General features: G+C 36.7%; 1 protein-coding gene and 1 pseudogene across 7 annotated transcripts in view; one reads left to right on the plus strand and one right to left on the minus strand.

Moving 5' to 3' along the window:
- Positions 1–15,280, minus strand: part of EYA4 (EYA transcriptional coactivator and phosphatase 4) — a 246,187-nt gene that overhangs the window by 10,029 nt on the left and 220,878 nt on the right. For all 7 annotated transcript variants that reach the window (XM_020287211.2, XM_020287207.2, XM_020287208.2 and 4 more), the window contains 4 exons: positions 11,227–11,316; positions 5,240–5,298; positions 4,972–5,132; positions 2,319–2,433 (listed from right to left, as the gene is read on the minus strand). In XM_020287211.2, coding sequence (XP_020142800.1) covers positions 2,319–2,433; positions 4,972–5,132; positions 5,240–5,298; positions 11,227–11,316 — 425 coding nt within the window. The remainder of the gene's footprint in view (positions 1–2,318; positions 2,434–4,971; positions 5,133–5,239; positions 5,299–11,226; positions 11,317–15,280) is intronic.
- On the plus strand, positions 7,338–7,732 carry LOC142870907 (10 kDa heat shock protein, mitochondrial pseudogene; annotated as a pseudogene).

The following is a 15,280-nucleotide window of genomic DNA, read 5'->3' on the forward strand; positions in this document are numbered from 1 at the left end:
TTTTAAAGTTAAATTTAGTTGCTTAGATGGCTTTTGATTTCTATATATTATAAATAATGCTACGTAAATTTTTTCCTACATCTTTGATTGTCCTTAGACTATATTCATAGAACAAGAATTAAGGTCAGAGGGTAACTTAAGTTTACTAAAGGTTCTGATACATAATTCAACAAAGCATCTATTTTTCTGACCTCCTGGGCATTTTGTGAAAACTACCAATATGATAACATATAAATTATAATTGAATAATATATAAAATATAATTTAGCAAATTCCATAGCATTTAACTATATAGTGCATACTGATCTATTTTTCACCTCCCCTTCCTGTTATAACTTTATTAATTTCTTAAAACCATATAATCCATAGTTGTTTTAAGGCCATCTGTTTAATAGTCTGTATATGAAGTCTGTCAGGAAAGTATCCAGCCATGTAATATAAAAAAAAGAGACATTTACTGAAGAAGATAGAAAATACAGGAAACACTGTACATAGGACAACGACACGTCAGTCCCCTTCAAAGTAGGCACACAGTTCTCCCAGTGTCTCTTAACCCGTGCACATTCAATATTCTGAAGTGTTCTGTTTGGTGTAGACCTTCCAGAACATGGATCACTTTCAACAGATTCTAGACCACCTTTGAACACTTGTGCCGCATGTTTATTTGTGCTGCACGCATTGCATCATCCCTGAAAGCCTTCTGAATCATCCAAATAGTTTCCACAGAGGAATGTTCAAGCTTAATGCAAAATTTGATGCAGATTTGTTGCTCTACTCGCTCAGTCACTTTGAATGTGACAACCACACAGTACACAAGTTCACTCAATGGCTCTAATGCCCCACTGACTGGTACAGTGACGTCATCATTGTTCACGCATTTCAGTCCATTCACCTTGGCTGCCAGGTTACACACCCATGTTGCTCAAACCATTCTCGTTACATTAACAATGGCTGGATGCTTTTAATTCTATTCTCTCCACTAACAAGTCAGAATTTCACTGTTTCAGTCAACGAACACAAAGTTTAGAGTTTTTTCAAGAGTTTCCTCTTGCTTTTCTGATGCATATCAATTGTGTGTATATTATCTATTAAGGCCTAAAAGACCTAAAACCTGCGTTCTTTGTAGAAACAGTACTGTTTTATTTCTGCCAGCACCCCTTATACTTTGCCACCAACAACATGCTCTTTCATTTTTCATTGGAAGTCATGTAACCATTGTATATTATACACAATGCAATAAATATAACCTATAGATAATATAATAATCTTTGTTTTTTTAACTATCTTGGAGACATCTTTTAGAAATGAATAACAGGCTGCTTCAACTCTGTCACAGCCCCCGCTGGAATGTGGTGCCCAGAACGGAGCGAAGTGCTCTGCCACGGCCTCCCCAGGCAGACCCGGGAAGCTACTTCCCCCTCTGTTCTCCATTTAGACTTTCTGTTGTCAGTGCAGCTAGTGATCATGCCACGCGGTCAGAAGCCACGTGCAGGATTTGATACATGCTCATTTACTTACATGCTCTTAATATTAGACTCTTCTTTTAACCTGCCAAGGTTTTTCTGTACCCTGATTCGATCAGTCCAAATAACCTCTTTCTCTGAATGCTGTATTACCTATACATTTGCTAAGCATGCTTTCATCTTCATTTGTTCATCTAACCCAGAAATACAACCATGGAAGAGGACAGTACAAAGATTCAGCCTCACCTCACTAGCTACCACTTTCCAGATTTATATTACTTTATGGATTAGCATTTATGGCACGTGGTTGTTCAACTAGTTATCAATCAATTTAATTCTATTCTCTCCACTAACAAGTCAGAATTTCACTGTTTCGGTCAAAGAACACAAACTTTAGAGTTTTCTCAAGAGCTTCCTCTTGCTCTTCTGATGCATTTCAATTGTGTGTGTATTATCTATTAAGGCCTAAAAGACCTAAAACCTGCATTCTTTGTAGAAACAGTACTGTTTTATTTCTGCCATCACCCCTTATACTTTGCCACCAACAACGAGCTCTTTCTTTTTTCATTGGAAGTCATGTAGCCACTCTGTGGGGATCGTCAGCGGTTATGAGGAAAGACAGATGGAGAGACAGGATCTCCTGGTTATTGTGAGAAACAGCAACCCTCTCTCATCCCCCGTCCCCTCTCCCCCGACACACACACATACAGAAAACTGAAAATCACTGGACTAGGAATTGTTAGGTCGCTTCAAACTCTAAAACAATCTAGGAATTAAAACATTTTCACCCATGTTGTGCAATTAGAACTAAATCTTCAATAAAATAAACATAGAAATGGCATTAATGCCACTTACCTAGTACTAATAATTGATAAAGACTTAAGTGCATTTGTTAGCCAGGAATCTGTCAGACCTTCAATCTCTGCCCTTAACTGTAGCCATGCGTCCCTTTTGGCAGGGCCAAGGAGTCCTGCAACACAGAAAAGGAAGGCAGAGTCAAGTGATGAATATTTTCTTGGAAATATCTAGTTTGGACTCCTTTCTGTCCTGTATAGATAATTTTCAATTCAGTCTATATCAGAAATCGAGAGATATATTTATACCCATATTGATCCTTCATTTCTGAATTGACTATCCATTCATCGAATATTTATGGAAGAATTTCTAGGTGTCAGGTACTGGGCTAAACATTGGGGACATAGAGTGAAAAGTGGGCCCCTGTCTCTGCCCTCACTGGACCTAGGATCTGGTGGAGTGGAATCCAATCACCGGAGAGCTTTGAGAACTCCTATGCCTGTCTCATTCCAAGATACTGAGATACATCAGGTCTGGAGGAGTTGTCCAGTCCCTACCAGCCTAGGGACACAGGCCTCAAATATTTTGGCTGCCTGAAAATGTTTAGTTTCTTAATAATCACAATCATGTTCACTTTGAAACAGTAACAATGCCATTATCATATGTAGCTATTAGAATGTCTCTAATACCAGTGCTAATGCTATTATACTTTGTTTTGTAAAAAGAAATTAAGAATTGTGCTTAAAATCATAAAGTGTATGATACAGTTATAGACAACGGATAACTACAATGTTATAGAAAATATATTATTTAAAAAGATCCAGCCTTTGCTTTTATGATAAAACAAGATCGTATAAGTCTATTTAAAAAGTTTCTTGTTTAAATTGCACTTCAGGATACTGGAGCACAAATAGAGTTAAATGATTTTTAAAATCAACATTTATAGTTTCTAGAAAGTCTCACTTGTCCTCATTTCAATATAGAGATGCTCAAGTATGATAGAAAATGGACTTGTGCTTGTTTAAACTTTCTAAGATGTAAGATTATTTCTTAGCAATGTGTCCATTTTTGAAAAATCGTAATAATACCCTACAAGAGGGAAATGGCATACTTAAATGATAAAAACTAATTCATATTTCCTGAAAGCATATTTATTTTAAAGTTAAGCATATTACCCACAATTGATTTTAACTGGAAAACCTATTTAGTTGATTTTACAAAAGCATCATGTAGAGAGATTAGACTGCGTTAGGAAACCAGTGTTTTTCCCCTAGAACCCTGGCCAAGTCAGTAGCTTTCAGGGGCCAGTTTCTGATTTGGAAGTGAAAGTCTTCCATATCTAAGTTCCCTTTTGGTGCTAACATTATTATTATCTATGGTTTTTGTCCTCTTATAGTTTCTAAGAATCTATTGAGCATCTGTTGTGTGCTTCACTGCCAGGCACATGGGGAGGCAAGGTGAGCAGACACTCAGCCCCACCCTCATGATGTATATGAGAGTATGTGATATATGTATGCTATATAGGAACATTTTATTTACTATAATGTATTTTATGACATATATGTGAATGTACATATGTATAGTATGCACATGTATATTTAGCTGTATCATTCTGTTTTGGATTCTGGTGTGTGGTTCTCAATCACCCTTCCTTTTTTTTTTTTTTTTTTTTGAGACAGAGTCTCGCTTTGTTGCCCAGGCTAGAGTGAGTGCCGTGGCGTCAGCCTAGCTCACAGCAACCTCAAACTCCTGGGCTCGAGTGATCCTTCTGCCTCAGCCTCCCGGGTAGCTGGGACTACAGGCATGTGCCACCATGCCCGGCTAATTTTTTATATATATATCAGTTGGCCAATTAATTTCTTTCTATTTATAGTAGAGACGGGGTCTCGCTCTTGCTCAGGCTGGTTTCGAACTCCTGACCTTGAGTAATCCGCCCGCCTCGGCCTCCCAAGAGCTAGGATTACAGGCGTGAGCCACAGCGCCCGGCCACCCTTCCTTTTTTTAAAAACAGAGAAGCACATAAACAAACAAAAAGCCCTGGGAGATTAATCTTATGTGACGTCATAGCAAATCTCAGGAATCTTGTTGATCTAAAATTGATTCTAACAATAAAGATCATCAAGATTTCTTATATCTAGAAGCACACAGAAGATTCTAGTTTTGATCTCACAGGTAATAACATCCTCTGTAAAATATATAAATAAATATAAAATGTTCAGATATTACCTACAGAGTATTTGAACTTTAAAAAAACCATGATAATCATAGCTAACACTGTAGATGGGAAAGATACACTGTCAGAAATGTGTTTTTTAAAACTGTAAACTTGTTGAAGGTCTTTGAAATGACATAAATGTTTATATTTATTTCTGATAGGATTCCAGAAAGATAATGCTTGCTAACAACTCTGCTTCAATGACTGAGGCTCTCTTCTTTAGACAGGTCTTCTTCCCACTGGCTTGGTCAATTCCTCTGTTGATGTTCCTTGATAATGTCCCAGCACCAGCTGATGGGGGTAAGCTAAACGGCTTGCTGTAAATCTTGACTAAACATCTGAGCACAAGGTTTCACAAAGAATTCCCAATTCATGAGAACAGTGGTGCATGTTCTGTTTTGCAGTTAAACTTTTCCCCACAAATTATAAGAAACTTAAAATTCTGGCTCAATGCAGGTCAACATAATTCCTTTATTAGATTAAGAAGGCCACTCATACCTCCGACATTGTTCTTGTAGGTGTTATATAATTCTTTTACTCTTCTGTAACGAAAAGCCAACTTCCTCATCCAGTCCACTCCTCCTCTTACACCTGTTGGCAAACAAAGGTTTGCACTACTTGCAGCTGCATGGAAGCCATCAGTTGCAAAACTGTAGGTACTGCAACACCCAAAATACATTAAAAAGAAATAAAAGAAATAATTACATGTGCAAAACTCCACAGCCGAATTTCTGTAGGAAACAGCAGACTGAAAGGCATGGCTTACCTTAAGTCCTGCCCATTATCATCAGAGGAAACATCATCTATATGAACTTGATCACACTCCTGTTAAAAACATTGGAAACGTTATTTGTTTTTCAAATGCTGCTTGTCACTACATTTGAGGGTTTTCCCATCTTTCCATTTGATCAGACCATGGCCAGAAGATGGCAGCATGTGCCCATCCATCCCAGCGTCTCACGCTTGTGTTCTTGTGCTGGGGAATGGCACCATTTCTACTCTATAAGATCTAAATCCAGAAGAGTGGCACAAAAAGGGGTCAGAAAACATATGGCATGAGGGTTTCTTTAGAGTAATTTAAAAAATGATTTTAATCTTAATATTATTGACGAGAAATTCTCTTCTGAATCTTTGTAATCATTTGGGTTCTTTACCGAGCATTTCTGTTGTGCTTACTCAAGCACAGTTAATCTGAAGATACACAAAACTTGTTTGGTCAGAAGACCTTAAGTGGTTACTATTACTTATCATTTGTTGAGTGGCAACAGAGGGGCTTGCCCTCAGATTATGGTGTCCTGTGAAATTTCCATGACTGGATCTGAGATACTGGGAACGAACCAGGTGGGTGTTATTTTAAAGGTCCTGGTCTTTGAACACAGAAAAAAGGTAATACCCACAGAAGCTGATAATTTGTTTTTTCAAGTTTTAAAATTTTCAAACAAAAAAAATACTTATAAGTAAAAGGGAAATAATGAAGGTTTACCATCTCAGATGTGCTACAAGATTCCAAGGAAAATGAACTTTTGGTACGTATACCCACACAGTTGACCTGATTTTAAGTTACCGTGTGCTCAGAACAAATGGTAACTTTTCTGGATAAGAATCAATTCTTCTTTGCTGTCCTAAGAGTCTTACTCTACTTTTGAATAATCTGCAAAATTCCAGTGAACTGTTATAAGATCTGAAGGAAGAATTTGGCAAGAGCATTTAAAATACCTAGTCCTCAGAATAAGTATACAAAAGATGATAAATTATTATAATATATAATAAATGAATATAGTTCTAATAAATAATCTCAGAATAAATACCATTTGGCATCTTGGGCCCATTTTTTCCCCTCAAATTATTTTAATCATACTGACAGATTCTGCCTATATACCATTCAAAATCAATTTTTTAAAAAAAATCATTAAATTTGAAAATATGTCATACTAAACAAAGGCTTTCAGCTATTATTTATATTCATTATAGGACTTGGAAGTATCTGGTAGTCAAGTATTTAATAGCTAGTCTCCAGCTTTTCAGTGTATTAATACTGTTTCAGTTTAAAGATGATCTAGCTGATTACTTTAAAACATAAAACTCAGTGACTAGCTTAATAGGTATGATTTTAGTATATAACTTGAAAATCTAGGTAAATTAATTTTAAAAGTTCATATGATTTACATAAATTATGGGTTTAGTATTTCTGGATAAATCTCTACCTACATTCATAGGTAAGGCCCAGAAAATTTAATGTGACCCTTTGGGTGACATTTTGTTCACCAGGATATGCCCTCACTGAAGGCACAATCTGGCATAGAATAATCATGCCACAATTCTGTCTTAAATAAATATTGGAACTCTAGACAAATGATAATTCTCGACAGGATTACCACCATCATTTAAATTTTCTAATACAAACTTACAGTAATAGAAAATAAAAATATTCTAGATCAGCGGTCCCCAATCTTATTGGCACCACAAACTGGTTTCATGGAAGTCAATGCTTCCAGGGACTGGGAGGAAGTTGTTGATTTGGGGTGAATTCAAGCATATTACATTTATTGTGCAGTCAAACCTCTCTGTTAATGATAACCTGTGTTTGCAGCTGCTCCCCAGCACTAGCATCACTGCCTCAGCCCCACCTCTGATCATCAGGCATTAGATTCTTACAGCATGTGCACCTAGACCCTTTGCATGTGCAGTTTGCAGTAGGGTTAGCTCCTATGAGAATCTAATGCCACCATTGATTTCACAGAAGAAGGAACTCAGGCGGTGATGTGAGTGATGGGGAGCAGCTTAAATACAGACGAAGCTTCACTCATTTGCCTATGGCTCACCTCCTGCTGTGCAGCAGCCTGGGGGTTGGGGGACCACAGTTCTAGATGGTGAGGACTGTAGGAAGATGTTTCTATCAGGAGTGGATGGGAGGGAGAGAGAGCACAGCAGGTGCTGAGGGTGCCCAAGCCATGGCCAGACAGGCACTCAGGGAGTTTCTTCCCCTCTTTGACCAAGCATTGCTTCAAAGGAGTACAGCTCAAACTGTAACCAAAAGAGGCATTATGCTTCTAGAAAAATCTAAGGTAAAGGTATTGCAATCAATGGTAGAAGCTGTTGGATTGTACCTTCAAGGGAAGGGTGGAGAGATTTTACCAGTTAGCATGAAAGTTAGAAATAAAATTTTTCTCCCAGAATATGGAGGCACCAAAGTAGTTCTAGAGGACAGGTTTATTTCTTATTTAGAGATGGTGACATTCTTGGAGAGTATGTATACTGAAATAAATCACTATGGAAATGGTATCACATGAAGTTGTCCAGTCCACTGAAGTTCTGAAATCCTTCCTTATGTAAATAATTTCCATGTCTCTCCTTTATAGCAAACTAATGATATTCCCTCAAAAAGGGGAAGAGATCCTTATAAATCACTCTGGTAATCAGAAGTTATTTCTACATTTAATAGTCTCTCATCCTAATTTTTAGAGAAATTCTTCTGACATTTCTAGTATTAATTCATGTGATTAATTTGTATATAGGTTGCCCAAACATTTATTTTTTACTCCTGAGGACAACAGTATATCAAACTTATTAGACCGTGAACTCCATACTTGAAGTTATGTTTGAGGTTTTTCCAAATCTAACTTCTCTTTAAATTTATTTAGGCATAGTTAACTATGCCTGTTGACTCTGGACGGTTGCCTGAGGATTACAGTCCAGTGAAAGAAACCTGAACTTCAATTACTTACATTTTTAGGAAAAGCTAAATAATTATTCTTCAATTAGCTTTCACTGCGAGGAACTTTGCAAGAATCATTTTGACCAAATGTGAAATACTAAAAACACTCTAATGTTTCGGCTCTCACAGAACTCAAACATTTGAAATACTTCTGATGGTAATCTTAAATCTTAAATTTTTAAAATTTTTTCTTATAAGGTGACCACAAAGTTGTCACTGATGTTTATCAGTTATAATTCACAGCAGTCTCTTCTCACTTTTGCGATCTCAAACTCCCTGGTGCCTTCTTTTCTGGAAATTATTATAACTGAAATAGCATTTTATTTAAACACACAGCATTCTCTTCTCAGGGGGAGCTGTGAGAGCATTTGCCTTCTCTGCAGTTGGGCAGGATGTAGTGAAGTGTCTAAAAGGAGGACTTAAATTTGTATCTTTTAAGGAATTATGTGAGGAGCAGCTGCTACTACACATGTTGCAGTATCTATTGAAGGATTTGAGTCTCAAATTAGATTTTTAGGTTTAAAAAAAAGAACCCTGAGAGGTTAAATATACAAAAAAAAAAAAAAAGCTAATGGCCGAGTTACTTTTTTAAGTAATTCTTTTCTTTGTCAGCAGAGGTGGAAATAACTTAATTGCAATTATGGAGCCCAAGATAATCTTTGGCTGCAAGAGGTTTATTGAAATAAAAAATTGTATGAGAGTAAAGTTGACATTCACTGTCAGCTGCAGAAGGATAGAGGGAATGCATGTAACTATACTGAATGTCTTGAAAGCTATTATTTTGATTTTATTAGCTTTAGTGCTTGCTTATCTACTTAAGTCAGTAATAAACTTTTGTATTTCCTTGGGTACTTTATCTGGATGCACAAGCATGCATATGTGTGTAAATGTATCAGAGTTCAATCGATATATAGGCACAGACTCAATTAATTCATTGATTACATGCCATTTTGTTGAATAGCTAAGTTCTAGGGTTTGAGTCCAATTTTAGCACATTCTAAAACAACTCAAAAGCTATAACTGGAAAAGTCACTATTTCTACCAGAGATTCTGTCAGATATTTTAAAAATTCATACAACATAGTATCTGAACTAAAGTAAAACGTCTTCAAGTACCATAGATGACTGTAACATGTTTTTGATATTCCGATATTCATTTCAAACCTGCTAAAGTTATTTACAAATTCATTTTATGTGACTTTCACCTTCTCACTTTAGTGTTTGGTTAAAAGTTGAATAGTAAATTTATTCCATCTGGCTTCTAATGTGTCACTAAAAAGCCAAGAATTCATTTATTCTATTTATTTCTAGTAAAAAATTAATTAACCAAATGAAATAAACACTATAAAACTTGGATACAACCACATAGAATCCTTTTCTTTTTATAGCTTTGAAAGAACCAAGACACTTAGAATTCTCTTTAGAATGAAATTCAGTCATTCTAACAGAAAAACTAACCTAAAAAGTGATCATTGTATATAAAAAATTCAAGTTCCAAAAACATTAAATGTATTTCCTATTGTCAGGTATATATAAAATCATTCTGTGTACTAGATAGACAGTAATAAGTAGCAAGATTAATTTAAATCAGGTTTTATAGAGGTAATTATTATTTATTATCTAAAACTAGAAAATTTGCCAAGGAATATTGATCTTTCATATTGCCCATTAAAGAAAAACAATGCCTCTTTAAACAGACAGTGATTTTATTATCCAGTAAAAATGCTGAATCCCTGTAGAGAAAAAAACAACAAAATGCTATTATACAGGTTTTCAGTACATACATTTATGGGATGATTTTTATTCTCATGTCTCAAACATAACTAAAACTGGATTTCAGACCTTGTCAATTAAAAAAAAAAACAAACATATTTAGTGACTCAATAACTTGGTTTTTTTACACTTTTAAAAATTTCAGCCTGGTATGGGGGCACAAGTATGTGCTCTGGAGCCAGACAGATCTGTTTAAAATTCCAGTTCTACCACTTCCATAGCAGGTAAGCCTGGATGTGATTTCGTATCGTGGACCCTGTAGTTTCTCCCTTGTAAAAATAATGTGATAAACATATTTATTTCAAGATATTGTTAATTTCTTAATGGAAAGTCCAACATAAAATGTCTTGAAGAAGGTGGTGGTTCAGTAACAATTTCCCTTTTATTTCATTCTGAAATCATGAGATAAAAAATAAATTTAAACATGTAATTTAAAAAGAAGAAAGATAAATGTCTATTTCAGCATAGTGATGCTTGTCTGAGAAATACTTCTGCCAAATGCACAAACTACTTAGTTATTTTCAGATTCTGTTATCTGAATGCCTAGTAACCAAAGTTATTAGCATGCAGACTATATACCTTGTTGTAGTACAGATTCAACTACTCTGAGGCTATTTTTTTCTTGGGCTCTTTCATTTTTTGTTGTTGTTGCTTTTACTCTCTCTTCCTCTTGTTTGCTATTAGACACTGTGTTATCATTTGAGGTTGGAAATGGAAAAATAAATTTAAAAAAATAGAAACTAAATATATTCAAACCCATCAAATGTGCTATATAAATAGCTCCAGCACTTTTTTTTATCCAAAAGGAACTGAGGAATGATAATGTTGTCTAAAGTTAGGTTTCAGATTATCTGCAAAATTTAATGATCATGCTATTACCATGGGTGGTATCTGTGAAGACTGTCTTGTGATTAACATAAATAGTATCCTGGTTAGTCATCTGGAAGAGCTCATGTTGACTCCAAAGGTGCCAAATGGGTTGTGGCTGCCACGAAAAGACTAAAAGAACCAGGAACAGAGTAGGGGGCAGCAAGGTCGACCATCTCTTCTGGGACATTTTTACACTACGTATGTGCCGGTACATACGTATTTATTCGTGAACACAATTTATATTTGTATATACAATTTTTCCTCTTGATGAGAACTTTATGGTTTTCTTGAATTAAATTTCTATCTTTCCATTTTCTTGAGGCTATCTGCAGATATAGAAACCATCTAAGAGGCTTAGTGTTGGATACAACTATTCCTACCTTTTAAAATTCTTACCTCTAAATCATTAAAAAACAAATGCGTATCAGCAAGGTTAAAAATCATTTCCTCCATACGGAGTCCAAGGGTTACAGCCATGGGGGGATCCTGAAAAGAAAATGCACACATAATGAGGCGAAATTTCAGTAACCACCAGAACATTTTAAGCGCATATTGCTGTGGGAGGGAGAGACTGCATGGATTTTTACCGAAGATCCAAAATATTTCCCATTTACAGAGGTGACTTTCCAGAGGTTCAGGACATAACAAATGCACAGACACATCTGGGAATTTAGACATACACAAAGATGACTCAGCAAACACTGTCACATAAAGCCACATGTTCATGAGAGGAGGAAGAGAAAAGCCAGCTGGTTTATATGACCCAGTTTACACATAATCCACAGAAAGTCTTTTGGAGAAAGGTATTCAGATGAGGTGCCAGAGAATAGGACAAACTTGGTAAAAGAGGAAAGAATATCCCTTTAAGATTGGCAACAAATAATCAGCAGTAAAAGATGAAAGTATGTCAACTGGATGTGTGTAGGACTTCAAAAGAGAAGTGATCTTGAGGTGGAATAAGAACAGCTGGTACAAGATGGTGCAACCGCCACTTACTTATTAATTGCATTTTGATCAACAGGGTAATAGGAATCTCTATTCGAATATGTGGCGAGTTTGGTCTGACCTGCATTTGACTAGGGTGGAAGAGGAGAGGGTCGAGGATAACTGAAAGAGAATTATGTAAATGTAATCTTCCATAAATGTAATCTAGGTAGAAAATATATGCTGTGGGTAGTTTAACAAAAGTGAAGGGGTTAATAAGCAGTCAAAATGACTCAATTTTTGTTTACAGAAACCAAGATATTAAACAGCAGCAAGGAGTTGAAAATCAAGACCAGAGTTGTTACTTGACCATGATTAACTACAGCTGAAGGCCTGGCAGCAAGTGGTGTTAAGATTAAAAAGTAAGGAAAGTTTAGGGATAGGGACAGGGAAGTAATTCATGCACAAACATTGTGTTTAAAATTATCAAAGTTGGAATGATCTCTGAAGGAGAACTGCTAATAGGTGTGACACTGGAGATATGGAAAATAGGAAACCTGGAAGGGACAGAGTCTTAGAATTTGAGACCAGATGGGTGTTAGCAGGGAGAAGAATATGGTTTTGAATAAAGCTGACAAATCTAGAAGGATACTATTGGTGTTGGCTGAGAAGTTATTTTGGAAGACCTCAGAGGGTGATTTGGGTTGAGTGGCTGGGCCAGGAGCCAGACTGTAGGGATTTGAGAAGAGAGAACTGAAATTGCATTTTCAGTGTTCTGATAAATGGCATTTCAAGAAATGTATTTAAACCCGGGGAAATGTAATGCTAACTTTACATAATTTATGATAAGAACAAGCAACCCAGGTCACGCCAAGCAGTATTCATCTATACCCTTGAGTTGATTCCACTCACAAGTGGCATCCCTTCCTCACGCCATACCTCCACAACAGTCAGACTTACTCCTACATCTCCTTCCACAGTGCTTTAAGGCGAAAGCCCTAGAGTGTTAACATGTCTGAAGTGTCAGCTCTGGGTTCTGTAGCCATTAAAACCCGGAGACTAGGAATTGCATGCTGAGAAATAGAAACTGAACACCAATAGGTCGTTGAAGTGTGCAGCACAAACTTGATGTGGGAGAAATGGACATAGATAATAACAACATGTTGGATTTCAACATAATTTTCTAATTGTTTACATCTTCTCATTCGAGATTTCTATGGACTTCAGAGCTAGATACTCTCATTTCTCAAAACTGGATGTTGACTGTCACATACTTGATGGCATCCTGCCATTGTGTTCTCCCAGTCAGCTTGACTCTATTGCCACAATTCATCTGTCTTCTTCCTTCCAGTGACAGGACCATTTGGGGCAACTTACCCAAATATCAAATAAATTCTGTTTTACCCAACAAATATTCATTCAAAAACAAGAACAAAAATATTAAGTGCCTGTTTTGTGTTTTAAGGGGTTTTAGAACTCAGAAGGATCCTTGTTCTGTTTCCTTCATATAAAATTCTTTTTTTGTTGTTCATGTTTTTGTTGTTGTTGTTGAAAGAAAATCTCTGACAGTTGAATACATTTTTTTAAAAAATACACATTTTGCCTTTTTTTCTCTTAGCAAATTCCTACTGCTAGTCTCTCTCTTTTTTTTCAGGGTTGGAGGAGGCATTGGATAGGCAGAGAACATAGAAACCTTGTAAGTATTCTGCCTAGTCATGGAACCATGAACAAAAAGTCTACAGATATGTCAGGAAAAATCAAATGTAATTACAGCATGAAAACACATAATTCCATTAGTGACGCCCTATGCTTTTGAGGAATGTTCACTGATGCAAGACAATAAAACCGAGCTCCACACTGCTCTGTTATGTTTGTGATGATGACTGCCTTAAAGATATGTATTTCAGATGGGGGATCAGAAATATCTTATTTAAAAGGTTTTCCTTCTGGAGACCAGGTTGGTTAGACGCTTATCCTATGATTTGCCATTTTTTTCTTTTTAAGTTTTAAATAAAATTATTGAATTTCTTATGCTCATTCCTCACATTCTTTGCATTTACAGATCAGATTTACGGGGATGGGAGAAACCATACTGTTCCTCTTTGATTGTGACTTTGATTGATTCCATGCTTCTGAGGTACGTAACTCTCTATGCGGCCCAAACAGTGATAGGAAAACCCATGAAGAATGCATTCTGTACATCTGATAAGCATGCAAGCAAATATAATTTTTTTTTTTTTTAATGCAAGACTCCTCTAGCAAGCAAGCATAGCGTATGGCACGATGAAAACTGTATTTGAGCACTCCGCTGGAATGCAACCCCATGGCACTGGGAGGGCTGCTCGTTTGTTTTTCAAACTGCGGCGATTCCACATCACACACTCGGCTAGGGCCAGGACTTAGTAAGCATTTTGGCAAAATAATCATTTGTTAACTGGGAAAGTTTAGGTTTGTGGTTTGCTGGAGTGTGAACTAGCTGCATTTTACTAATGTTTCCAGAGAGCAAGGCTTGTTGAAAGGGAGATGTTTCGTCAGCCGTGCCAAAGGCTTGGCACACATGGGCTAGGGAGTGATGCCATAAGCCAAGGAAAACCATGCCTGTAAGAGGTGGTGATCTTGTTTCTAAGAGAATGTCTGGTGAGGGCTTGCTTTCAAATATCTAATTTTACTTTTTGTTTTTTTCCAGCTTACTAAGTCACTGGGACAGCTAATTCTAAGTAAGCAGATTACAGCACCACATTTTTCCAGCTAAAGGACCCACAGATCTAAGAATCCAAGAAAGATGACTGGACATTTGGTGTGTGTAGCCTTAGCAATGTCTCAGTGCTGGGCACCTTCTGCCTTGCCAGACTACCGTGACGGAGCTGCCAGCGCCTGCGATCCCACTGTTTTATCAGGCATCTGAGAGTGAGACATACTGCTGGACCGAGTCCAAGTTTTATACAAAGATGTTTGCTCATTTTCATTAGATGTTCATAGAATTATAGGCACCTTATGAATCAAGAGTTGCTGGTTTTTGTTTTTTTTTTCCATTTAACCGTAGTGAGTGTTGAGTTTAGGGTCTAAAATGAAGTGATAGCAAAAACTTGGATAGAGGAAAAAAGTGGGATAATAAAGGCACTAACAGGGTTTTGTGGAAGCTCTGATACATATTACATATATATAATAGTTCCAAAAGGTTCAAAGTGTCTATAACAGAGTTTAATATGGGGAAAACTAAACTTCTGCCAATTTATTCTGTGTATTGCTTTATCAAAACACTGAAAGCATTCCCAAGACATTTTACTGAATACAGAAAGAGAGCAAGAGAGAGAGAAGAAGATGATGAAGAAAATAAATAGCTCTTGGCCTTTAAATCTGTGGTGCTTAGCCAGATGTTACCAGCATACAACCAAGTCAGGATCAAGTACAGCACTTCTCTAAATCAAAATACGAACGCCTATTAGCCATGTTAGCACAGAGCATAAATTGGAGCCAGACTGTCTGTCTATGGGCCTCTGCCCTGCACTGGGCCATCAGCTGGAAT

Source organism: Microcebus murinus, chromosome 5, assembly GCF_040939455.1.
Source record: "Microcebus murinus isolate Inina chromosome 5, M.murinus_Inina_mat1.0, whole genome shotgun sequence".
Taxonomy (NCBI): Eukaryota; Metazoa; Chordata; class Mammalia; order Primates; family Cheirogaleidae; genus Microcebus; species Microcebus murinus.